Source organism: Xyrauchen texanus, chromosome 44, assembly GCF_025860055.1.
Source record: "Xyrauchen texanus isolate HMW12.3.18 chromosome 44, RBS_HiC_50CHRs, whole genome shotgun sequence".
NCBI classification, from domain to species: Eukaryota; Metazoa; Chordata; class Actinopteri; order Cypriniformes; family Catostomidae; genus Xyrauchen; species Xyrauchen texanus.
This window is the reverse complement of record NC_068319.1, coordinates 24,668,945-24,696,371: the sequence shown is the minus strand read 5'-3', so window position 1 is coordinate 24,696,371 and position 27,427 is coordinate 24,668,945. Positions and strand designations below refer to the sequence as shown.

Genomic DNA, 27,427 nt, shown 5'->3' with positions numbered 1-27,427 from the left:
CTCAAATCACAGGTGTAAGGTTGCGTTTTTACAGTCTACAAATGTATTCTCTCATTTACATACACCGAAGAATGGCAAATTCACAATGAATGACAATGAGGGACAATTGAAGGTTCCCTGTATGCATATATATGTCGCTGCTGTTTCAGGAAGAATGTATATATGGAAACAATTGCATATTGCAGTACAAACAACTGATGAACATCTTGAAGACATTAAAGGGACAGTTCACCCTAAAATGAAAATTCTCTCATCGTTTATTCACCCTCATGCCAGCCCAGATGTGAATAGGTTTTTCTTCTGCTGAACACAAACAAAGATTTTTAGAAGAATATTTCAGCTCTGGAGGACAATACAATGCAAGTGAATGCTGGAGAGAACTTTAAAGCTACAAAAAGCACATAAAGGCAGCATGAATGTAATCAATAAGACTCGAGTGGATAAATACATATCTTCAGAAGCGATATGATAAGTGTAGTTGAGAAACAGGTCCATATTTAAGTTTTTTTTTTTTTTCAATAAATCTCCACATCCACCTTCACATCCTTCTTCTGTTTTTGGTCATTCACATTCTCCATGCATATCGCCATCTAATGGGCATGACTTAAATATTGATAGATATTGATAAAATATATTGATAAATATTGTTGAACACTAAAGGAGATGATTTAAAGGATGTTGTCTCTGCTATTTCCATTGAGTGAAAATGTTGGGACTGTGGAGTTCCAAAAATGACAAAAAATCACCATAAAGATTCCATAAAAGTAGTCCAATATTCCTATATTCCAAGTATTCTGAAGACAAAAATAGGCCTGTGTGAGGAATCAACCAAAATATCGTTATTCACTGAAAATCTTCCCCTCTGCCGTAGTGCTCAAATCAAATCTCAGTTGAATATCTGAATGAGATTTGATTAGAATAGCTGTCACTTTTGAAGCTTCAGTTTGTTCACATATCACTTTGTTTGTATTGTAAAGAGCAGCATGAAAATTCTGCTAAAGTTCTCCTTTTATACGTCAGCGTATGTCGCTGAGATGCCTTTGTACTGTTTAAAGAATATTATTCTAACGTGCCGGTGTATGTTTAAAATCTTGAGTACTTAATTGAAGGCTTCTTTACTGTAAAGACTAGGAATGATTTGAAGGGTGTTTAGTGTGTGTTTGTGTTTTGCCCCATTATTCTGCAACAAAGTGAGACTTTAATTGTTTGCAGGGCAGCAAAGCTGCCATAGGGCTTCCTTCGGGAAGGCCAGACTGTCCTGGTCATAGAATCCAGTTAAACCCTCCTGTCCCTCCTGTTTTATTACACCTCTATTATCTAAATTTCTAGAGGGAACCAAAAAGCATTTAAAAAATTGATAACAAAGAGAAGTGAACCCACCGAGGAGACGGTTTAACCGCTTAAGGTCGGTCACAGGGCAATGTTGGGAGATGCTTATTTCATTCTTTTCACTTTGCCTAAATAAATTGGAGGATAACTCTCTAAATGTGTGCATTTCTTCTCTTCCATGCTGAAATATGGAGGTTAAACACACTTGCATGATATTGCCGCGGCTTTGCATTAGCTGCGTGGAAGTAAATGATCTCCTGCTGTCTTCTATGATGAATGTCTCAGTCAGTGTTTAGCCGCTGCTTGAACTGATGTATAAATATGATCTGTGATGTGTGAAATTTTATGCATAATATCGCTCTGGCTAGCCTATAAGATGTCGTTATTTGATATAAGAGAGCTAAAAGGCTGATTAGTCCTTTGGTGTAATTTTTTTCCCTCATATCTTGTATCTGGAGAGCTTGGTGATCTTGTCGGCTAGCATTACTGTTACTCATACTCAGGCCCACAGAGAATCTACACATATAGTATTCAGCAGAAATGTTGGCTAATCTGATGAAGCTTTGTTTACCACTTTTGACCATGTTTAAATCCATTTCAAACAATTCTGCAGATTTTCTCTCAAAATCAGTCTGAATCAGACTGGTTTTTTATAAATAGGTTTCCAGAAATCACAAACAACTAGAAAAGTCTATGGTAAATAATTGGTCAAAACAGATCCCTGTATATAAATCTGGACATATAGACTTGGACTCTGGAGTGGTTGTGTGTTATTTAATGAGTCTAGTGATGATCTCATAACTGTTCACTTAGTTTTTTTTATGTTTGTTTATGTTTGAATGATCGTCACCCAGTTCACGTGTTGGGACTAATGATCTCTCTGAAACTTCACGTACATGTTGTGTCCTCAGCAGATTGTGACAGTGTGATAACAAGGCAGTGACAGGCCGTCTGTGAGCAGACTGTGAGTGTCTCTGTACAGACACACACCACTGAACATTATTACAGCAGATCTGTAGGGTGGCATTTGGGCATAATTGCTCTGTTGGCAGCTGTGTGCTGTCCCTCACAAGATGCAGTTATGTCTCTTAAGAGGTTTTTAAACTAGAGATAACATGCACAAAGAGGGTCATGAGATAAGCTGAACAACACTATTTCTTCCTGTATGACATTATCTCAGTTGTAGATTATTGGTTCATTTGTATGTTAGATGATAACAGTTTATATGATGATGTATATGGTAGCCAGAGTATGTTAACAATCCTAATGTGTGACTTTATTTTCTTAGTTAAATATACATTATAGTAGCTCTGTGAAGTAGGATTGGGTGACAGGTCGATGTTATTGGATATCGACGATTCCATGCGGGCGGCTGTGGCTCAGTTGGTAGAGTGGGTCGGCCACTAATCGCAGGGTTGGTGGTTCGAATCCCAGCCCACATGACTCCACATGCCGAAGTGGCCTTGGGCAAGACACTGAACCCCAAGCCAACTCTGCCGCCATTGGTGTATGAATGTGTGTGTGAATGGGTGAATGAGTCACAGTGTAAAGCGCTTTGATTACTGTGAAGGTTAAAACGGCTCTATATAAGTGCAGACCATTTATGATGATCGACAATCAAACCATGGATCTAGGATGTCACCAAATATACAGTATTAACCAGTAGCCCAGGGTGTGAAATTAGTGCCTGCCACCCGCAAAATGCAACAAGGCTGAATCCAGTTCACAAGCATCCAGTTGTGCACCCTTGGGCCACCGTAGTTAACTGATCTGATGTCATCTCTCTATTCCCTACATTGTATTTTTGGCATGAAATCTATTTTATTTTTATTTTTTTTGTGAGGCTCAGTGCAGCTGTTTTACTCTACTTTAGCCTTAATCCACAGAATGAAATTATATTCCGGGGAAATTGCATTAGTACACAGAAGACATTTGGCTAGATAAGAAGGGATTAAGTGGGGTACAAATTTCAGTTCAATGCTTGATCAACAAATTATGGTTATTGCAGTCATTAAGAGTGATTCCAATAAGAGCTGAGTGTGTGTTCTGCACTCATATGGATTTCACTTATAGACATATGTATCTTAAGCTTCTGAAGCCCTTCATGAGATAACACTGATAAACAGGCCTGCATTAGTGCTCGGTAAAATGAAGTCTATACATGCAAACATGCTGTCATGTGTTGGGGGAAAAACATAAGGGAAACAATAGGCTACATCTCATTTGTGTGGCAGCACCTACGTAATGAAATATGTATAGCGTCCATATAATTCATTGATCATTTTCAAACAAAGAGACGTTTTGAAGTATTCACGTATAAGATTGAAGTATTTTTTGGGACTTCATCATCTAAAAGTGTTTTAAATAGCATTTTGCTAATTACGTTATCATTATTTTGCATGCAGTTATTATGAGCTCATTTTAATTGAGACTATGTTGAATATTCTTTTGTGTTATACTTTGTAAAAATGAATTTGTCACTTCGCAGTGCCATATAAAATGAACTAATTAAAGCAAAATTGCAAAAATGACTAATGCTGTTTTCTCTCTTGCAGGTTTTGGTACAGTAAGGCGCAGCAGGGGGGCAGAGAGGCAAGCGCATGAGGAGAGGGTGTCCCAAGACCCCTGTCTCCACACACCGCGCTCGCACAAGTTCACGGACATACACTGCCTAGCGACCCTCAAGCCGCCATGGTAAAACCCCTCAACTTACTTTTTGTGTGGTTAAATGGAAAAGTTGACCCAAAAATGTAATCAGAATTGACCCTCTTGTTACAAACTTGTATGACTTTCTTATGTGTAACACAAACGAAAACTTTACAAAATGTACAGTATTTTATACAAATACAAATATAAAACAAAATATAAGAATTATTTCAGTATTGACGACGTATTGATGTCCTTTGTGTGCTTATGAGTACATGAGAGAAGTGTGTTTACAGTGGCATTCGTGTTCACCCGAAAACTTGCATTGTTTATTGCCAAAAAAAGGAAATGCTAAAAGCATCGTAGGCTAACCATCATTATCTGTCACGTTTGCAGTTAAAAATAGTGCAGGTTAAAGTGAGGTGCTTCCCACTGCCATTATATGGAAAAGATGGACCATTATATTAATTTAAACATTTTCATTTGTGTTCCGCATAAGAAAGAAAGTGATGCCGGTTTTATTTTTAGGTGAACTATTCCTTCAAGGATTGCAGTTTTGTATGTACAAGACTGATGTCAAAAATACAGGATATGTCTTACATGTTTCTGTGCAAACTGAGGGGAGGGGGAGGGGTTAAGAGAAAGAGAGAGATCAGCGTTTGATTAATGGTTCTTACCTCCAGTTTGGGTGAGTGAGGTCTCATGGGAGAGCAGGGCTGTGCTGTTTGAATTATTAAAGTGTAAGTGGGGGAGGGGGAGGGGGGGTTATTCATAAATAACCCAGTGTAATGAGTGCCGAGCTTTAATGCTAACCCAGCCTCGCTACCGCAGCTGGGGTGACCTTGGATGCGCACGCAGACACACATATACACTCATCCGTTTCCCACTTCTCTCACTCTTGTGGCTTTCTGTGTCTTCTGCTTTCTGCATCTGTAGCTTTATTGATTTATCGTACACAGGACGAGGTGGCCTTGCAGGTTTCTTGGCCAAACTGGAATAGCCCACTCAACAATCAACATGCTAAATATTCTGACTGTGAGTCAGCTTTACCCTGAGCTATGGCACCAAAAGAACTGGCCTGTCAGGCGTATAAAAATTGTACAGTGTTGTATGTTATGCTGTTAATGGCAGCTAGTGGAAATATTGGCCCTGTTTACCTTCTTAATACATGTTCCTGGTTTTATTGTTATTACATTGTTGCACAATATTTTTATATAACAGCTGTTTTTGTTGTCATTCATCAAATTTAATAACTTAATCTGAAAAAACTGAAATGGCTTTCTTTTTCGTATGAAGTCCTCTTATTTTTCAATCCCTCCACTTCAAACACCTGACTCCATTATGATGTGTAATGGCCACTTTTCAGGATCCAGTCAATCCCTGATTAATCAAATTAAGTCTTGTTGAATATCCTTTCACTTTGAAAAATGTAAGATTACGGAATTATTAAAAATGTTTTGCGAGTGTTTAATTCACAGTGCAACACTGACAGGCATCAAGTTAATTTAAAAATACCACGTTGTGGAAGCTATGATATTCTTTCAGCTCTATGGGCTGTTTGTAAAAGCAGACTTTGATTGTGTGTATATCTGTCAGGATAATAGTATGTATATACATTCTTGAAGTGGTGTTCCCCAAGGCTATGTCTTGGGTCCTCTTGAGATTTACACTTCAGGCATGAAAGAGCTACTCACGCTCACTGTAACAGTCTGTTTGTGTCAGTCTTACCACACACACTTGTGAGAACACTTCAAGAACACTTGTGATACACACACATATTCGTGATGACTCATTGGTCAACAGCTGTTTGTGGTCAGCTTAAGTCCATGCCATAATAAGTACCATCGGAGCTCCTCAGCTGATTACTCTATTGCAAGACATTTTAATTAGGTGCATGTAATCAATATAATACTAAACAATGACCTCAAACACGCACACAGAGACAACACTACATGCCAGGGCCTGTCGTGGCTTTATCTAATTCATCTGATAAGCAGAGCAGGAGCCATAAATATATAGCGTACTTTTAGGACGTCACTCCAAAACATTCACACATGACTCAGAAAGACATCAGTGTCCCAAAATGTCTAGGTTACTGCTTGCAAAGAATAACTGAAATGGTTTCCTGAAGCCAGAAGGGTATGAAATATTTATAATAGATGAATGTGGTGTGTGTGTCCGTCTTCCTCTATACTCAGTTGAGATCAGTTTGTCTGAGTGTGTCCCCAGTGCGCAATGTGCTAAACCAATAGGCTGATGAAATCTTCCTTTGCTAGATTGTGCTTTCACTATTATGATGAAATAGGTACAGGATTACGATTGAATTTTCTGTTGTTATTTGAAATAAAATGAAAAAAATATAGATTAAACATACATTTTTAAATGGTCAGTTTATTTAGTAGGATCGTATTAGATACTTAGATCATGTCCACACATTTTTGTTTGAAAATGCATTAATTTTGCTATGTTTACACCTCCCATCCATGCTAGAATGGTGATTTCCTCCACCTAAAATGGAGCAATTTGAAAACGCTGTTCATTACCGCATACTTTCGAAAATGATGACGTTAGGATACTGAAAAAGAGACGGCTTGGGGACATAAGATAAAAAGGAAAGTTGTTTTGATGTGGAGCAAGTCATTAAATTTTAATGAAAGATTGAATATAAATTGCACCAATGAATCGTTCATAATAAGATCAGGAATGTGTATTGAAGGAATATTCTAGGTTCAATGCAAGTTAAGCTCAATCAAGAGGATTTGTGGCATAATGTTGATTTATCACAAAAACAAAAAAGTAATCACTTTCACAAATTGGTTTTGGAGGTTGCATTTTCCCCTGAAAGATTACATTTTTACTCCACTGATGGTAAGATTTACTGATGGGGTTTGGGTTTGTGGGTAGAGTTAATTAAATATGCATTCCTGTTTAATGTGTCATTTACAGCTAAAAACAACTCTCTTTGCAACTCACTTTTGGTGCCCATCTGTGGGCATTTTTACCTGGAAGCTGGAGCTTACATGTGCCCTTACGTTCTAAAACACTTTTTGCTTTGTCCACTTGGGGCAGTGCTTTCAATTTCTGTAAGCACAGACTGAGTTTAACTCAAGAAATGTCAACCTACTGTTGCCAAATTCACAGTGAGATCAGTCTGAGAATACACACGATTGCAAAATGCATGCTTCACTGACTAATAAAATCCCATCACTGGCAGTGTTAGATGGAAAAAAGATGGAAAAAGTTATCAAATTAATTATTTAATTATTAATTACTTTAATTGGTCATCAAAAATGACTATTTATCAAAAGAGTAAAATATTATTTGATATTATCCTCAAATAACCTAATTAATATTCTTGACTCCCTTTACATCATGTGGCTATGGAAACTAGTGTGCATTTTAATGTTTACAGACTGGCCACATTCACTTCTATTGTAAGTGCCTTACATTAACCGCAATTTTCCTTTTTTGTGCTAATCAACATTATGATACAATTGTTGTTGATTGACCTTACCTTGGAACATTCCTTTAAGGTAATTGGGGTCAATTCCATTTCATATTTACTTTGAATATGGGATGTAGTAGCATTAGACAGGGCTCGACATTAAGGCTTGTCCGCTTGTCCGGGACAAGTGGATTTTTTGTAGGACAAGTAGAAGAGAAAATTAGTTGTCCGACCGGACAAGTTAAATTTCAAACAAAATAAAATGCCATGTTACTTCATGTTATGTGCCACTCATTACGTCTATTTTACAGATTTAATTTAATCGATTTGAAACTAACAAATATTTTAATAAACACAAGATTTTGACGCATATCCAAGGGTTTGTGCGGAGTGTGGAGCCGCACTGCATGGAACAGAGGCGCTGGCGTAACACTTGCGTTTTCCTATCAACAGTGGAAACAACTTAAATACTCTATCATTTCTGGTCATACTGAAAATAATAATACATAATTTGCAACTACTTTTATTTGTGTAAACTCACAATAACAAGAAAACGTGCTTTTGCAAAATAAAAAAAACAATCAGGCGCTTTCATGGTCTCCGTGAACTGAAACTGAACTGAAACAAAATATAGTCTATGTAACGTTAGGCTAAAGCTTGAAATGTCCACTTTTAAAGAACCAATTCGAATCGAAAGAAAATAGCCTAACGTTACCGTCTGATTATGCAATCTATATGAATTTCTCTCTAAAGGCGCATCCGCTTTACATCGGAGATGGAGGTATATTTCCAGCAAACACTGATTTAGAAAACATTAAAATGCCTCGTTATTTTTTCAGGTTATAAACAGACTGTTTATAAATCACCTATAGCCTAAATTACCTCTCTGTATATGGTTCGAGAGTATGGCTCTTCTCATTCAGCACTGCAGGAAAAATATCATTACCGGGTTTGGCCAATTCTCGCGGTTTTTGACGAGGTTTTGGGCTGGAAAACCTTGCTGGCAGCAGTGGTGGAGAGTTATGTTTCTTCAGGCTCCGCGAGCCCGGCCAAGCGCCAGGAAAAGCTCCAAAAACAAGAAGTCACCTTAAACCAACAACATACGAATTAAAACGGGAACGAAATTTTTTCACAAAATGGAAAGATGAATTCGACTGGGTTATTTATGAAGACGGAGTAATGTTCTGTGGCGTCTGTCGGGCGCAACCCAACCTGGCTGACAAGTAAGTGACGTTAGCTAGCTAACTTAGCGTCGGCAGCTGTGTAGCTACTGTAAGCAAGCATTAAAGCATTAGTTCACCTCAAAATGAAAATTCTATCTAATTTTCTCCTCCAACTTCAAAATCGTCCGACATCTTTGTTTTATTTTATAATTATTAATAAAAAAATAATATTTTGTGACGTTTCCAACGTCGCAGACAGCACAAGACCAACAATTGTGGTTATAAAAAGTATACATTTTTTTGACACTCCTGAAAATTTACTTGGTCCTGCCAGTCAGTACAGCTGTGTGTGAGAGAGGGTTCTCAACCATGAAACGGATCAAGTCCGACTGGAGGACCAGCCTCAGCTCAGTCCAGCTTCATAGGCTGCTATTTCTGTCAGTAGAGGGCCCAAAGTTGCAAGACTTTGATGCTGGATTGGTGGTGGAGAGGTGGTGGACCTGCAGCCAAAGGCAGCGGCACCCAGGATTTAACCCCTGGGAATCAAGGCATCGGTCCGAAGATACAGAGGATGAATAGTGTTGTGGAGTAATAGTGTTTTTTACACCAAGAGTCACCACTACCTCTGGTAATACACTGCACACCAGCGTGCAAAGTATTACTTTGTATTATGGAGTCTGGAGATCCTTATTTCTTGTTGAAGGGGAACTCTATTCTTGGGACACGTTCCTTTCTACTGTTTCAACTGAATTGTATTAATATTGATAGTGTTTGGGTGCTTTCAATGGTTTGTTCGAATTCTGCATTAGCAAAACACAAAAAAATAAATGAAAATATAGCTGCAAGCAGCAATGCGGATTCCTCCTCAAAATGGCAAATCATTTAAAATTGATCAGTAGATGGTTGGGGATAAACCCTCCCAATTAAGGAATTCAAAAAAACATGTCTTTGTCTGAATCCTAAACAAAACATTTTCAATGTACAGGAAAATCCATACCGGACCTTATGGATCCTTGAGGCTTTTTTGTTCCCAATGAGAAATGAGGCATGTACACCAAGTTTCAGAAGAATTGGACAAATGGCATGGAAATGGTATCACTTTGAAAATATTTTTTTGGGGCGTGGCCTGTAGCGCCACCTATGGTCGAATGTGGGCCATTCTTGGTTTGTGGGTTCCTGTTGGCCTGTAGTATCAATGTACAAAATTAGAAAATATTTGACCAGAAAATGAGAATTTTGGAGTGGCCTGTAGCGCCCCCTAGGGGCAAATGTGGGCCATTCTTGGTTTGTGGGTTCCTTTTGGCCTGTAGAATCAATGTACCAAATTAGAAAATGTTTGACCAGAAAATGGGACTTTTGGGAATTACCTGTAGCGCCCCCTAATGGCGAATGTTGGCCATTCTTGGTTTGTGGGTTCCTGTTGGCCTGTAGTATCAATGTGCCAAATTAGAAAATGTTTGACCAGAAAACGGGAATTTTGGCGTGGCCTTTAGCGCCCCCTAGTGGCGAATGTTGGCCATTCTTGGTTTGTGGGTTCCTGTTGGCCTGTAGTATCAATGTACCAAATTAGAACATTTTTGACCAGAAAACGGGAATTTTGGCATGGCCTTTAGTGCCCCCTAGTGGCGAATGTCGGCCATTCTTGGTTTATGGGTTCCTGTTGGCCTGTAGTACCATTTTACCAAATTAGAACATTTTAGACCAGAAAATGGGAATTTCGGCATGGCCTGTAAGCGCCCCTAGGGGCTGAATGTTGGCCATTCTTTGCGCAGTACTTCAGAGTGATGTCATCTTGAAGCATGTTAGGTTTGAAAAACCATCAGTCAAAATTACATTTGATTTATTGACACGTATATATTGTTAAAATTTGGACATTTACATAAACATGCCCCTTTCAGCCATTTTGTATCGTATTCATTTTTCCTAAGTAACGTTTTCAAAGACTTCAATTCTACACGTGTACCAAATTTCAAGTCAATTGGAGTACGGTTCAGGAGAAGAAGAGTTTTGTAGGTTTTCGCAAATTTTCAACGTACGGAAAAATACATCATGGCGGACGTTATGGATCCTTGAGGCTTTTTTGTTCCCCATGAGAAATGAGGCATGTACACCAAGTTTCAGGAGATTTGGACAAATGGCGTGGAAATGGTATCACTTTGAAAATATTATTTTTGGGCGTGGCCTGTAGCGCCACCTATGGGTGAATGTTGACCATTCTTGGTTTGGGGGTACCCGTTGGGATGGACTATCAATGTGCCAATTTAGAAAACTTTTGACCAGTGACTTTTTGAGCTATTTGGGCTCAAGGAGAAGAATAATAATAATAAATATAGCTGCAAGCAGCAATGCGGATTCCTCCTCAAAATGGCAAATCATTTCAAATTGATCAGTAGAGGGTTGGGGTTAAACCCTCTCAATGGATGAATCCAAAAAACACATATTTCTGTCTGAATCCTAAACGAAACATTTTCAGTGTACAGGAAAATCCATCATACCTTATGGATCCTTGAGGCTTTTTTGTTCCCAATGAGAAATGAGGCATGTAAACCAAGATTCAAAAGAATTGGTTAAATGGCGTGGAAATGGTATCACTTTGAAAATATTTTTTGGGGGGCGTGGCCTGTAGCGCCACCTATGGGCAAATGTGGGTCATTCTTGGTTTGTGGGTTCCTGTTGGCCTGTAGTATCAATGTACATAATTAGAAAATATTTGACCAGAAAATGGGACTTTTGGGAATTACCTGTAGCGCCCCCTAGGGGCGAATGTTGGTCATTCTTGGTTTGTGGGTTCCTGTTGGCATGTAGTATCAATGTACCAAATTAGAACATTTTTCACCAGAAAATGGGAATTTCGGCGTCGCCTGTAGCGCCCCCTAGGGGTGAATGTTGGCCATTCTTGGTTTGAGGGTTCCTGTTGACCTGTAGTATCAATGTACCAAATTAGAACATTTTTGACCATAAAATGGGAATTTCGGCGTGGCCTCTAGTGCCCCCTAGTGGCAAATGATGGCCATTCTTTGTTTGTGGGTTCCTGTTGGCCAGTAGTATGAATGTACCAAATTAGAAAATTTTTGACCAGAAAACGAAATTTTGGGAGTGGCCTGTAGCGCCCCCTAAGGGCGAATGTGGGCCATACTTGGTTTGTGGGTTCCTGTTGGCCTGTAGTATCAATGTACCAAATTATAACTTTTTTGACCAGAAAATGGGAATTTCGGCTTGGCCTGTAGCGCCACCTAGTGGTAAATGTCGGTCATTCTTGGGTTGTGGATTCCTGTTGGCCTGTACTATTTATGTACCAAATGAGAACATTTTTGACCAGAAAATGGGAATTCCGGCATGGCCTGTAGCGCCCCCTAGGGGCGAATGTTGGCCATTCTTGGTTTGAGGGTTCCTGTTGACCTGTAGTATCAATGTACCAAATTAGAACGTTTTTGACCAGAAAACAAAATTTTGGGAGTGGCCTGTAGCGCCCCCTAAGGGCGAATGTGGGCCATACTTGGTATGTGGGTTCCTGTTGGCCTGTAGTATCAAAGTACCAAATTAGAACATTTTTGACCAGAAAATGGGAATTTTGGCTTGTCCTGTAGTGCCCCCTAGTGGCGTATGTCGGTCATTTTGTGGGTTCCTGTTGGCCTGTAGTATCAATGTACCAAATTATAACTTTTTTGACCAGAAAATGGGAATTTCGGCTTGGCCATTCTTTGCGCAGTACTTCAGAGTGATGTCATCTTTAAGCATGTTAGGTTTGAAAAACCATCAGTCAAAATTACATTTGATTTATTGACACATGTAGTGTTAAAATTTTGACATTTACATAAACACGCCCCTTTCAGCCATTTTGTATCGTATTCATTTTTCCTAAGTAACGTTTTCAAAGACTTCAGTTCTACACATGTGTACCAAATTTCAAGTCAATTGGAGCTACGGTTCAGGAGAAGAAGAGTTTTGTAGGTTTTCACAAATTTTCAGTGTACGGGAAAATCCATCATGGCGGAAGTTATGGGTCCTTGAGGCTTTTTTGTTCCCCATGAGGAATGAGGCATGTACACCAAGTTTCAGAAGATTTGGACAAATGGCGTGGAAATGGTATCACTTTGAAAATTTATTTTTTGGGCCTGGCCTATAGCGCCACCTATGGGCGAATGTGGACCATTCTTGGTTTGGGGGTACCCATTGGCATGGAGTATCAATGTGCCAATTTAGAAAATTTTGGACCAGTGACTTTTTGAGCTATTGGGGCTCAAGGAGAAGAAGAATTATAATAATAATAATAAATATAGCTGCAAGCAGCAATGCGGATTCCTCCTCAAAATGGCAAATCATTTAAAACTGACTGATCAGGGTTGGGGTTGAACCCTCTCAATGGATGAATCCAAAAAACACGTATTTCTGTCTGAATCCTAAACTAAACATTTTCAGTGTACAGGAAAATTCATCATACCGGACATTATGGATCCTTGAGGCTTTTTTGTTCCCCATGAGAAATGAGGCATGTTTACCAAGTTTCAGAAGATTTGGACAAATGGCGTGGAAATGGTTTCACTTTGAAAATATTTTTTTTTGGGCGTGGCCTGTAGCACCACCTATGGGCGAATGTTGACCATTCTTGGTTTGGGGGTACCCGTTGGCATGGAGTATCAATGTGCCAATTTAGAAAATTTTTGACCAGTGACTTTTTGAGCTATTTGGGCTCAAGGAGAATAATAATAATAATAATAATAATAATAATAAAACCGTCAAATACAATAGATTCCCTCCTTACGGAGGAATCTAATAATAATAATAAAACCGTCAAATACAATAGATTCCCTCCTTACGGAGGAATCTAATTATAAATCTTTACCCGGGCAAGTGACTTTTGTGCAAGGACAAGTGAAACATAAATTTACTTGTCCGAAGGACAAGTGCCTCAAAAAGTTAATGTCAAGCCCTGATTAGAGCATAAAATACAGTAGAGGTGTGGAACACTTTCTGATGGGACAATATAGCCCAGTGTTTCTGAAATTGGGGTCCCCGGACCCCTGGGGGTATGCGACTCATAGCCAGGGGATCAGCGAATTAATTTGCAATAAATTATCAAATTGTGCTGTATTATTGTAATGTGCATATTTACAGTTGGGGACCATTTGTGCCAATAAAACAAGCATGTTGTGTCCATTAATCCCATCCACGTTAGCTTTGGGCCAATAGAAACTCAATAGATATGATTGTGACACATCACATCAATATGTCATGAATCACTCACTTCACTCAGAAAAAACAAACCTCCCTTCACTCCGGGCACAGCAAACCGTTCCTGCTGCTGCTTACCTTGGCTTATTACCTAGCTAACTGGGGAACATGGAGAAATATTTGAATAAGTCCACAACGTCAAGTGATGGTGGTGGTGTAGTGGTCTAAAGCACATAGCTGTTAATCAGAAGGACGCTGGTTCGATCCCCACGGCCAACACCATTGTGTCCTTGAGCAAGGCACTTAACTCCAGGTTGCTCTGGGGGGATTGTCCCTGTAATAAGTGCACTGTAAGTCGCTTTGGATAAAAGCGTCTGTCAAATGCATAAATGTAATGTAAATGTAAGTGATGCTAAGCCCAAACTAGCTAAATTGAGAAAATATAGAAATACAAAATAAAGAGTTTGATTTTATTGATAACAGCGAAGGGAGACCAAAATGTGTCATGTGTCTTCAGGTGTTAGCGAACAGATGAAGCACCATCTGATTACAAAGCACCCAGAATGTAAAGGCAAAACAAAATAATTTTTCGTCAAAAGAGTGAGGAATACATCCACCGGAAAAACATGAATGGTGAACCTGGCCACATCTTCAGAGAAAGAACAGAAGGCTTCTTATTTGGTGGCTCAACGGATTGCTAAAAGTAAGAAGCTACACACAATTGCACAAGAATTCATACTTCCAGTGGTGGTTAAAATGTAGGTACAGAGGCAGCTAATAAACTGAAAGCTATACCTCTCTCAAATGACACCATGAGGAGGAGAATTCAAGAACTCCCAGCAGACATTCATTCACAGCTACTGGATAGATTGTAACGTTCCTGTAAGCTATTTTCTATTCAGTAGGATGAATCAACAGACATTGCCAGTGTGGCTCTGTTGATTGTTTTGGTTCCGCTATCCATGGGAAAGGAAGATTTTGGAGGACTTTCTGTTCTGCAAAGAGGTGCCTAGCAGGACAACGGTTAAGGAAATATTTAGACTCCTGGATGCTTTCATGAATTAAGCCGGACTGAGCTGGGAAAAATATGTTTCCTTTTGTTTGGATGGTGTGGCGGCGATGGTGGGCTGAAAGAGTGGGGTAATTGTGCGGAAAATGCTGTAAACCTGAAGATTATGGCTATGCACTGTATGCTGCATTGGTAGGCGCTCACATCCAAAGGCATGGAACGTGATCTCTCTGTTTTGAACACAGCTGTCACTGTAGTTAATTTTGTGAAGTCAAGGGCACTGCAGTCATGTTTGTTTCGACAACTTTGTAGGGAGATGGAAGCTGGGCATGACACACTGCTTTATCACACAGAAGTCCAATAGCTCTCTCGTGGTAAAGTTTTGCAACATGTGTTTGAGCTACGCAGTGAGATGTCAGAATTTACGAGAGTGGACAAACCCGTCATCACAGAGTTTTTTTCAAACCCGGAGTGTGTTGCCAAATTGGCACATCTTGCTGATGTATTTAACTTGCTCAACAGCCTAAACCTCTCTATCCAAGGAGGCTATGTATCTATCCTGGAAGTCCGTGACAAAATCACCGCCTTCATGAAGAAAACCGAGCAATTGAGAAGAAGTATACAAGATGGAGTAAAATACATGTTCCCCCAAATGACTTTCTACACACAAACAACCTGTCAGTGGCATAGTGAGAGAAGTAGCCACCTCTCACCTCACTGTACTGAGCAAGCACTTCAGCTCATACTTCTCAGATGTGAACACAGATGCCTGGGACTGGGTGGGAGATCCCTTTTCCCCAGCTGCAACAACAAGTGGCCTTACTGGTAAGGCAGAAGAGGAGCCGTTGGACCTATCCTGAGATAGGACATTGAAGGCCCGATTCCAGCAGGTGCCTCATGCAAACCTTTGGCCCTCCCTCTCACATGAGTATCCTGAACTCTCTGCCGAGGCAATGAGAATATTGCTTCTGTTTCCTACCACTTACCTCTGTGAGTCATCATTCTCCACTTTAGCTGCAATGAAGACTAAGTACAGGGCTCATTTGCATGTGGAGAATCATCCATCACTCCAAGAATAAACATAATGTGTTGTGAGAGAGGCTCACCCATCTCATTAGTTTAGGTGAGCTCATTAAGTGAGTTATTGTGAGATTAGAATGTGATGTAGCCTAATGAAAATATTTCAATTCAACATTTCTGAATAGGCTTAATTACTATGATTACTATGTAACAGTGTTATGATAACTTGTTCAAGATTCATGTTCATGATTTGTTGTTTGTTCTGCCAGTGATTTGAAAAAGGAGCAATAAGTTCATTATTTTAAAGTTGAATCACTTACTGAAAGTAAACTTAAACTAGTCGTTTAAAATTCTGGTATATTAGGACTATAAAGCTAAATCAGTTACTTGAAAAGTATAAATTCTGTTGAGTCCAAATGCAATTTGAATAAATTTACCCTCTGTTTGAAAGTACATAAGTAGTATTAACATGATTCAAATTGAAATGTGTTTGTTTATCACTATGAAACAGGTCTGAAGTTTTTAGGTTGAAAAGTTTTAGAATATAAATAGTTCCAATGGCATCTATGAGTCAAAATGATATTTAAGCATATGCTTAATCAGTGTTACGATGATAAGGGGGGTCCTTGGAAAATTTTCTCCCTTGCAAGGGGTCCCTGGCCCCCAAAAGTTTGAGAACCCCTGATTTAGCCTATTAAAAAAACAATATGGTAGCTCAGTGTTCAAGACGCTGGCTACCAATCCTGGAGTTCGCTAGCTCGAATCCCAGGGTGTGCTGAGTGACTCCAGCCAGATCTCTTGAGAAACCAAATTGGCCTGGTTGCTTGGGAGGGTAGAGTCACATAGGGTAACCTCTTGTGATCGCTATAATGTGGTTTGCGCTCCGTGGGGCGCATGGTGAGTTGTGCTTGGATGCCACAGTGGATGGCATGAAGCCTCCAGACCCGCTATATCCCCGCAGTAACGCGCTCAACAAGCCACGTTATAAGATGCACGGGTTGACTGTCTCAGACATGGAGGCAGCTAAGATTCGCCCTCTACCACCCGGATTGAGGCGAGTCACTACGCCACCACGAGGACTTAGAGCATATTGGGAACTGGGCATTCCAAATCATGTTTGTATTCCTTTTACACAGTCTTTCTATCCCTTTTCATCCTTAACCCCTCAATCTCTCTCTTTCTCTCTCCCTCTCTCTCTTTCTCGCTCTGGAATGATGTGTGATTAAGATGCAGTGCTATTTTACACTCTTTTACACTTCCCACTATGTTTTACGACCGCTCACAGGCGGCCATTGAGAGTGCCTCATGAACTCTGTGCACTGCCTGTTAAATACTGGCCTCGTGCCACTGTGAGACCACTGTCAGCAACACATACTCGCACATGGACAGGCATCTTCATTACCCAACCCCCTTCTGCCGCAGATGCCGATAAAGACCACACCCTCATCCACGCTCGCTCAGACTCCGGGCGACTAATTTAAAATTCACTCACCTATGTAGAATGTGTAACAGTGTCAAAGTGTTCACTCTGCATCACAGACTAATTGATCTACTCCACTAAAGGTAGCTTTTCCTCTTGAAACAAATTAATTTTGTTTTTCTTTGCTTGTTCATTTAGAAGATGGATGAATCTTGTTGTTTTTATGTCTATATTTCGTGAAAGGTCACACACCCTCCAGTGATTGAAGCTAATCTATTATTGTATATGGAAGTGGTATGGGAAGGCAGACAGAATGAAAATGATTGATTGTATTAAGGGATAGATCTCATGTTAAATAGAGCTGATATGAAACGCCGAGGACTGGATTGGTGTGAAGATATGGTTGCAGTACACGCCTACCTTCTTATATTCCTCTTGGAGTCAAACAATGCTTTGCTGCATGCATACCTTGTGCGGTTTGCACAGCAGAGAAAACGCCTGAATTTGCAGGCTAGGCTGTGCAGGATATTCATTAAAGCAGTAGTTCACCTAGAAAATAAACATTGTCTTCATTTACTCACACTAATGTCATCCTAAACCTATTTTACATTTTCTCTTCTGTGAAAAACATAAGGGGACTTTTTAAAGAATATTTTCTATATAACAAATGTTTCGTCAGCCAATCAGATTTATTTATTTGTTCTTGGTGGGTGTGATCTTTAGGGTGTGATATGTCCCGATCGAGGCCTTCTAGCTGGCCGTGAGTGACGCAATCACGCTTTAAGTGATGTACGTCATTTGAAAGCGAAGAGTGTGAGATCTTGCTGATGAGTCAAAATATATTATAAACATTCACTTCATTAAGTAATATAGTTACATAACATTTCAAGATATTAAAGCTTGTTTAACAAATGCTTGCAGAAACAGGTGTATAAAACATTATAATCTCTTTTGATAATCGTACACCTGAAACACAAATGAGCTGCAGCATTGTTTATCAGTTGTGTTGCTAGGAGACATCTCTAATAAGAGTCAAACCCCTGCTAAGCTAACGGGAGTGTTGCAGTTCCAAATATCAGGGAATGGAATGAATTTATGGTCTGAGATATCAAGTAGGAATATCCCTCATCCAACTTGAATGGAACGCAGCATAACTGTGTACCCTGACAAATTTTTTTTTATTGCAAGCAACATTTAAATCACAAATATTATTAGATAGATTTTTCCAGGTATTATAGACCTCCTTGGTATATTCATATGAAATATTATGATTTTTGAATGTCTGTTCGGGAGATGTTCATTTCACAAAACAGTCATGCTGCAGTTAAAATTAGGCTTGCCTTAGCATATACACTCACCTAAAGGATTATTAGGAACACCTGTTCAATTTCTCATTAATGCAATTATCTAATCAACCAATCACATGACAGTTGCTTCAATGCATTTAGGGGTGTGGTCCTGGTCAATCTCAATCTCCTGAACACCAAACTGAATATCAGAATGGGAAAGAAAGGTGATTTAAGCAATTTTGAGCGTGGCATGGTTGTTGGTGCCAGACGGGCCGGTCTGAGTATTTCACAATCTGCTCAGTTACTGGGATTTTCACGCACAACCATTTCTAGGGTTTACAAAGAATGGTGTGAAAAGGGAAAAACATCCAGTATGCGGCAGTCCTGTGGGCGAAAATGCCTTGTTGATGCTAGAGGTCAGAGGAGAATGGGCCGACTGATTCAAGCTGATAGAAGAGCAACTTTGCCTGAAATAACCACTCGCTACAACCGAGGTATGCAGCAAAGCATTTGTGAAGCCACAACACGCACAACCTTGAGGCGGATGGGCTACAACAGCAGAAGACCCCACCGGGTACCACTCATCTCCACTACAAATAGGAAAAAGAGGCTACAATTTGCAAGAGCTCACCAAAATTGGACCGTTGAAGACTGGAAAAATGTTGCCTGTTCTGATGAGTCTCGATTTCTGTTGAGACATTCAGATGGTAGAGTCAGAATTTGGCATAAACAGAATGAGAACATGGATCCATCATGCCTTGTTACCACTGTGCAGGCTGGTGGTGGTGGTGTAATGGTGTGGGGGATGTTTTCTTGGCACACTTTAGGCCCCTTAGTGCCAATTGGGCATCGTTTAAATGCCACGGCCTACCTGAGCATTGTTTCTGACCATGTCCATCCCTTTATGGCCACCATGTACCCATCCTCTGATGGCTACTTCCAGCAGGATAATGCACCATGTCACAAAGCTCGAATCATTTCAAATTGGTTTCTTGAACATGACAATGAGTTCACTGTACTAAAATGGCCCCCACAGTCACCAGATCTCAACCCAATAGAGCATCTTTGGGATGTGGTGGAACGGGAGCTTCGTGCCCGGGATGTGCATCCCACAAATCTCCATCAACTGCAAGATGCTATCCTATCAATATGGGCCAACATTTCTAAAGAATGCTTTCAGCACCTTGTTGAATCAATGCCACGTAGAATTAAGGCAGTTCTGAAGGCGAAAGGGGGTCAAACACAGTATTAGTATGGTGTTCCTAATAATCCTTTAGGTGAGTGTATAGCATATATAAGTGTCTTTCAATGAATCACACTGAAGACCTTGACTTTAAATGCACAACCCGCCACTGCAAATGTAATAGCAACAATTACTGCTTTCAGAGTTCATATGCAGTATTTCTGAAAACTATACTGGGATCAAAGAATGTATTTTAATGTTGAAAAAATTACATAACCTTTATTAATTATTTTAGGAAAAAATATGTTTTATGTAATACATTGTACTTGCCCATTTATGACAACGTAGATGAGTCACTGTGTTTGCATTATCTCTGTAATGAACATTTACATACACTCTAATTAGGTGCAAATCATGTTAAGAAAGATTAATTCCAAATTATGTAATGTTGATGGAAAGGAAACAGCTGTTCAATAGAGTTCAAGCAGAGCATCAGAGAGTGTAAAATCAGTGCAGAATGAATGCATGTTAACAACACAGTTTAGGGTTTTCATGGAAAACCTGGAAATATCAGGGAATTTTAAAATAGGGATTTCCGGGCCTTGAAAAGTTATTGAAATGAGTTCAAGCTTATAGTCATTTAACTTTCTATAGTGAATATGTATTGTTCTTACGGAGCCCCTTAGAGGACAGGGCGGGATATTTTTTTCTGAAATAGTTTTGCGCTCCCTCTCAATAAATTTTGCATGCCGTCGCAATAGTTTATTTTCCCTTGCAATAGTTTGTATTCCCTCGCAATAAGATTTGCATGCTGTTCCAATAGTTTGCATTCCCTAGCAGTAAGTTTTGTGTTCCCTCGCAATAAGTTTTGTGTGTTGTCGCAATAGTTTGCGTTCCCTCGCAGTACGTTTTCTGTGTTGTCGCAATAGTTTGCATTCCCTCGCGTAAATTTTTGTGTTCTCTCGCAATAGTTTGCATTCCCTCGCAGTAAGTTTTGTGTGTTGTCGCAATAGTTTGCATTCCCTCGCATTAATTTTTGTGTTCTCTCGCAATAGTTTGTATTCCCTCACGATAAGTTGTGTGTGATGTCGCAGTAGTTTGTGTTTCCTTGCAATACGTGTTGGGTTCCATCGCAATAAGTTTTGCATGCCCTTGAAATAGTTAGCATTTTCCTCAAAATGCGTTTTGATTGCCATTGCAATAAGTTGTGTGTTGTCGTAACAGTTTGTGTTCCCTCGCAGTAAGTTTTGTGTTCCCTCGCAGTAAGTTTTATGTTCCCTCGCAATAAGTTTTGTGTGTGGTTGCAATAGTTTGCGTTCCCTCACAGTATGTTTTGTGTTCCCAGGCAATAGTTTGCGTTTCCTTGCAATACGTTTTGTGTGTTGTCGCAAATGTTTGTGTTCCCTCGCAGTAGTTTTTGTGTGTTGTCGCAATAGTTTGTGTTCTCTCGCAATAACTTTTGTGTGTTGTCGCAATAGTTTGCATTTCCTTGCAATACCTTTTGTGTGTTGTCGCAATAGTTTGTGTTCCCTTGCAGTTAGTTTTGTGTTCCCTCGCAATAGTTTGCATTCCTTGCAATACCTTTTGTGTGTTGTCACAGTAGTTTGTGTTCCCTTGCAGTTAGTTTTGTGTTCCCTCACAATAGTTTGCATTCCTTGCAATAAGTTGTGTGTGTTGTCGCAAATGTTTGTGTTCCCTCGCAGTACGTTTTGTGTTCCCTCGCAATAATTTGCATTCCCTCACAATAAGTTGTGTGTGTGTCGCAATAGTTTGCGTTCCCTCGCAGTAAGTTTTGTGTTCCCATGCAATAGTTTGCATTCCGTCACAATAAGTTTTGTGTGCTGTTGCAATAGTTTGCTTTTCCTTGCAGTAAGTTTTGTGTTCCCATGCAATAGTTTGCATTCCCTCACAATAAGTTTTGTGTGCTGTTGCAATAGTTTGCTTTTCCTTGCAGTAAGTTTTGTGTTCCCTCGCAATAAGTTGTGTGTGTTGTCGCAATAGTTTGCATTCCCTCGCATTGTTTTGTGTTCCCTCGCAATAGTTTGCATTCCCTCACAATAAGTTGTGCGTGATGTTGCAGTAGTTTGTGTTTCCTTGCAATACGTTTTGGGTTCCATCGCAAATAAGTTTTGCGTGCCCTTGAAATAGTTAGCATTTTCCTCACAATGCATTTTGATTGCCATTGCAATAAGTTTTGAGTTCCTTCACAATAGTTTGTGTTCCCCTCGGAAAAGTTTTGGGTTCCTCGCAATAGTTTGCGGTTATTTCTATACAAATATATAGAAAAATTATGGTTATTGTAGTAAAACAATGGTTTCACATCATTGATGTGTGCCTGATGATGATCATTCTGATCGAAATGTTGCTGTGTTTTTTAAATGAATAAAAGGTAATATCAACAGTATTTTATTTTTGTAATTTTTTGGAGGAAACATAGTTTTATTATTATAATATTGTAGACTGTAGTAACCATAGTTTTTTTTACTATAGTATATTGTAATAATCATGAATTATGTAGGCTAACCATGTGTTGTTTTTTTTGGAAGAAATCATGGTTTCACTATAGTAATATGGTAGTGAAAAGTAACCATGTTTTTTGGGGCGGTTTTAGTATGGATAAACCATGGTTAATCTTGTGGTTACTATGGTTTACCATGGTGCTTGTAATAAAACCATAATAACCACAAAATTCAGATTTTTGTTACCATTATTTAAGTTTTCCTGTATTATTACTATGGGATTACTACGAATATTAAGGTTAAAATATGGGTACTGAGGTAAAACCATGGTAAATGTATTGCAAGGGAAAGCAAAACCTTTTGCGAGGGAACAAACATTTTTGTAAGGGCACACAAAGCTTATTGCAAGGGAATGCAAAACCTTTCAGACATTCCTGCCCTCTCCTCTAAGGGGCTTTGTATATTGTAATTATTGTCTGATGTAAAATATTTCATTGGCTAGAAATTGCTTTTCTCGAGTGCCATCTCTATAAAATGATTTTAAAAAAACTCCTTACACAAATTCTGCTTGAACTTCCACATAAAATCCATACTAAAATAGTATGCTCCATTCCACAAAGAGAATAAGCAGGTGTAATAACCTACAGTAGGTCCAGAACTCTCTCTCAGATTTAGAGATTCAGTATATTTTTCATCGATCAATCCAGAAACAGAATCACAATACATCACTAAATCAGTTATTTCCCAATCACTTATCAGAACAGACCTACAACCTATTTTTGGGTCACAAACCAACCAGTAGAGAACCACTTTGATTGAGGACGTGACGTCCACTTGCAGATTTGCTGGTATTGGATCTAGTCGTAGGGTGGGGAAGTTGCAGGAGAGAATGACAGAATGTGAGAGAGAGCAGTTGATAAAAGATGGAAGGATTGTGGGTGAGCAAGCGAGAGGGGGGCTTTATGTCTAATTAGACGAGGTTTAAGGGTGACTCTAAAATTGATCAATCTAAAATTGATTTTCACCCGAAAGGATTATGTAGAACTCACTGATACTCACACACACACACACACACACACACACACAGGTTAATACAGCATGTCCATGTCTGATGGTGTGTTCCTGATGGGTTGGGTGTGACATACAACTTTGGACACGCATTTGTGAACCTCTGTCGTTTGTGTGTGTGTGTGCGTGCGTGTGCATGTGTGTGTAAGAGGTGTGGATGTGATGCTCGTGTAGACGTTTGTTTTGTCATTAAGGCATGCAGAAGTGAGATTGATTGATTAAAGTTTAATCTGCCGCTGAACGCATCTCTAAAACCTTCCACATCCTGTCTTTCACACATATACTTTACTTAAAAGAGAAATTGAAAAAGTCAGTCAAGGTGATCTTCAGAATTTGTTGACATGGCAGAGTCCATGTATTTGAGAGTCACACATCTTTATCTGTGTTATATCGGCGTTTGGGGTGAAGACATTCTCTTAAGAAACTCTGAATATTTCTGAATCATATTTTTTTATTTCCACCACATCCCAAATGATTTGTTTTGTGTTATTGTTTTGTAGTATCACTCTGTGTTGGAAATTACATTTAAAAAAAAAAAAAATTATTAAATATTTTACACTCTTTTCCTTACGAAGGCTAATTTCATTGGTAGCATTATCCTAAATACACACAAATTATATTTTCAAATTGTTCGCATAATTTGACAATATTTCAGCTTGATTCGAAATGACATAAACACATTCTTACCTGTTTACAGTTTTGGACAGTTGTAATTTGTGTAAAAAAAAAAGATTTTCACACAATTAATATAAACAAACCAACTGCAGAACACAAGCTGTAGACGTCCGCACCAAATACTGAAAGGGCTTACTGTATATTTACAAGAAAATTTGGTTAAAAAAAAATCATACTATAGTCCAGAAGAGAGGGGAAGCTCACTGCAGTTCCAATTTAAATCATTAGTAATTAGAATACTGTTACATTCAAAAAGTATTTTGATTACTGAAGCGATTACTTTGCTTTTTATTGTCATTTGTTTAGTTTAATATTTAGTTCTTTCAGATGGAAAACATTTCTACATATAAATGAAGCTATCCATGAGTGGCAATCTGATTAATGAAATCACTGACAAAAATGTTAGAAGACCAAAGGTTTTTTGTTTTCGTCAATGATACGAATACGATATGAAAACGAAGCATCGTGGTGATGATTAAATGATTTTATGAAAGCATACTCTTGATGAAAATATGATGAGAAAACATAATACTGTATGATTTAAACAAAGAAGAAACATCTAGAGAAACATCTGTTTATAGAAGAAGATATTAGATATTGTTCATCTAATCCAATAATCCAGATGTGTTGGGGGATTTCCCCGCTTGAGCTGCGCAAGTTGAACGTGCTGAACGCCGGCAAAATTAACCACTTTAAAACAGGTTAATTACTTCACTTTTAATGACATGTGATTGATCACTATATTTACAACATATATGTAATATAACAACTTAGATCTGCACAGATCATGAAACAAATTAACAGATGAAGTAAGTAACGCACTAGTCATGATATTTGTAACTTGTGTCACGTAACTTGAGTTGTAAATACGCAGTTTGTGTAAAAAAAACACGCCACACTTTAGGATGCAATATCCTAAACTTGCTAAATGGAAAATTAGTACATCTCTAGAGCATTAATATGAGTACAGCAGACTGACTTCTAAAAAGTTTCTAATACTTCATTATATTTATTATATGCTATTATTTCAGGAGATGTTTGGTACATGTTTAAATTAAGAAAATGTTTATAATTTTTTTTAAATGTTTGAAATTTTATGGAAATTTGGTCTGTTACACTTTTGCCACTTTTTTTTTTAATTTTGCACATTTTGTAAAATAATAGATATTTTTGTTGACTAAAATGTTATGCCATTTTATTAAAATTAAGTAAAATTTATGAATATGACATGATGAAACATGGACAAGTTTTAAAGGGCATTTTTGTCAAAAGACTAAAACTATGACTAAACAAAAACAGAAGAAAAGAACACTGATTTTGTGGATCTCGTTTTTGGACACACATTACACGGAACTCATCAAACTTAACTTTTACCCTCAACACACAGTGAAAAGATCTTGGTTCTGAACTTCTCAGCTATACTACTCAATCACTGGCGAGTAAACTCTCAGAATTTACCAGTCAGTTGCTGATCACAGAGATTTTTAGCAGCATAGAATGAAATTTGGACGCATATTCCAGTTATTTACTCACATTGTAGAGGGTTGTACATAGAGTATCTTGGGATTTTAAGAAACGATATCTAGATCTTTATTGGACAATCAATATTTTTACCCAGCCCTAATGTACAGCTACAGAATGTTATGTCATTTATTCTTTGTACATTGAATCTACTTGTTCTTCAATCTCTGAATCTATTTCCTCTGTCAGAGATCCATTCGGTCGTTCGGGAACGATGACCGTCACGTCATGGCGAAGCACTCCACCATCTACCCATCCTCTGAGGAGCTTGAGGCGGTGCAGAGTCTCGTCTCCACAGTGGAGTGCGCTCTCAAAAATGTGTCTGATTTGATGGACCAAGCTCAAGCCAGCCAATCAAATTCATCCAACACACAGGAGGAGGAGACAGAGACCAGCGCGGATGAATCACCAGAAGGCAGCACAAAGTGAGAAAACTGTACATATTTCACAATACTGGGCAAGCATCACTCAAGTGTTCTTTGGTAAATGCAAAAGTCTAATTACCGACAAACAACAATAAAAATATGACTTCCCAGGATTGGGTATAAATATTGCACTTTTGTAATTGTGCTATAGAGGTGGTAATGCTATTTTGTTCTCTCAGTGAGGGCAGCAGCTGTAGCAGTGGTCCCGCTGCTGGTGGTGGAGGGGTTTTGTGTGGCGTGATGAGGATCGATCTGGTGGCCAAAGGCCTCTTGATTAAAGGCGACATGGACCTGGAGCTGGTGCTCATGTGCAGAGAGAAACCCACCGAAACACTTCTGAGCATAGTCTGTGATAAACTGCCCCTGCAGATACAGGTAACAGCACAAACACACAAATTCTACATTACCTAAAAAAGCCACATTGTAATTTAATTTACACTTCATCTATTCTCATTGAGTCTCTGCACTGCGGTACACTGTAGCTAGTTTTCCCTAAAGAGCAGCTCCAATGAAAAGACATCTAGTTACACAAACATGATTGGACACTGTTTTTTCTGGATGTAATTTGTTGCTCGCTTTGTGTCCTAACAGTGAAGCATTGCATAATGGTAATGCACTCCTTAAAGGATGTTATTTTGAGTTAATATGTTGGATAGAGGTCAGAAAAGAATATCACAATATTTTCTGATACATACAACTGTTTCTGTTACAATTTAACATATACAGTGCAATATGAAATTATTCAGACCCCTTCAGTTTTTTCACATTTTGTTATTATGCAGCCTTATGCTAAATTGCTTTAAAAAAAAATAAATAAATGGTAAATGGTCTGCAATTATATAGCGCCTTTTTAAACATAACGATATTCAAAGCACTTGACTCATTCACCCATTCACACACACACATTCATACACCAATGGCGGCAGAGCTGCTATGTAAGGTGCTAGCCTGCCATTGGGAGCAACTTGGGGTTCAGTGTCTTGCCCAAGGACACTTCAGCAAGTGGAGTCATGTGGGCCGGGATTTGAACCACCAACCCTGCAATTAGTAGCCAACCCGCTCTACCAACTGAGCCACAGCCGCCCTGAAATAAAACAAAACAAAACAAAAATTCACATCAATCTACACTCCATACCCCATAATGACTAAGCAAAAACCAGATTTTATTAAAAAGAAAAACTGAAATATCACATTGACATAAGTATTCAGATCCTTAACTCAGTACTTAGTTGAAGCACCTTTGGCAGTGATTAAAGCCTCAAGTCTTTTTAAGTATGATGCAACAAGCTTTGCACACCTGGATTTGGGGATTTTCTGCTATTCTTCTCTGCAGATCCTCTCAAGCTCTGTTGGGTTGGATGGGATCCATTGGTGGAACATCCTGAGATGTTCTATTGGGTTCAAGTCCGGGCTCTGGCTGGGCCACTCAAGGACATTCACAGAGTTGTCCCAAAGCCACTCTTGTGTTGTCTTGGCTGTGTGCTTAGGGTAATTTTCCTGTTGGAAGGTGAACCTTCAGCCCAGTCTGAGGTCCTGAATGCTCTGGACCTGGTTTTCATTTAGGATATTGCTGTATTTTGCTGCATTTAGCTTTCCTTCAACC

General features: G+C 39.0%; 1 protein-coding gene across 6 annotated transcripts in view; it reads left to right on the top strand.

Moving 5' to 3' along the window:
• strbp (spermatid perinuclear RNA binding protein) overlaps window positions 1-27,427 on the top strand; it is a 139,514-nt gene that overhangs the window by 73,498 nt on the left and 38,589 nt on the right. For all 6 annotated transcript variants that reach the window (XM_052117709.1, XM_052117706.1, XM_052117707.1 and 3 more), the window contains exons 3-5: window positions 3,885-4,023; window positions 25,589-25,824; window positions 26,004-26,199. In XM_052117709.1, coding sequence (XP_051973669.1) covers window positions 4,021-4,023; window positions 25,589-25,824; window positions 26,004-26,199 — 435 coding nt within the window. In that variant the 5' untranslated portion in view covers window positions 3,885-4,020. The remainder of the gene's footprint in view (window positions 1-3,884; window positions 4,024-25,588; window positions 25,825-26,003; window positions 26,200-27,427) is intronic.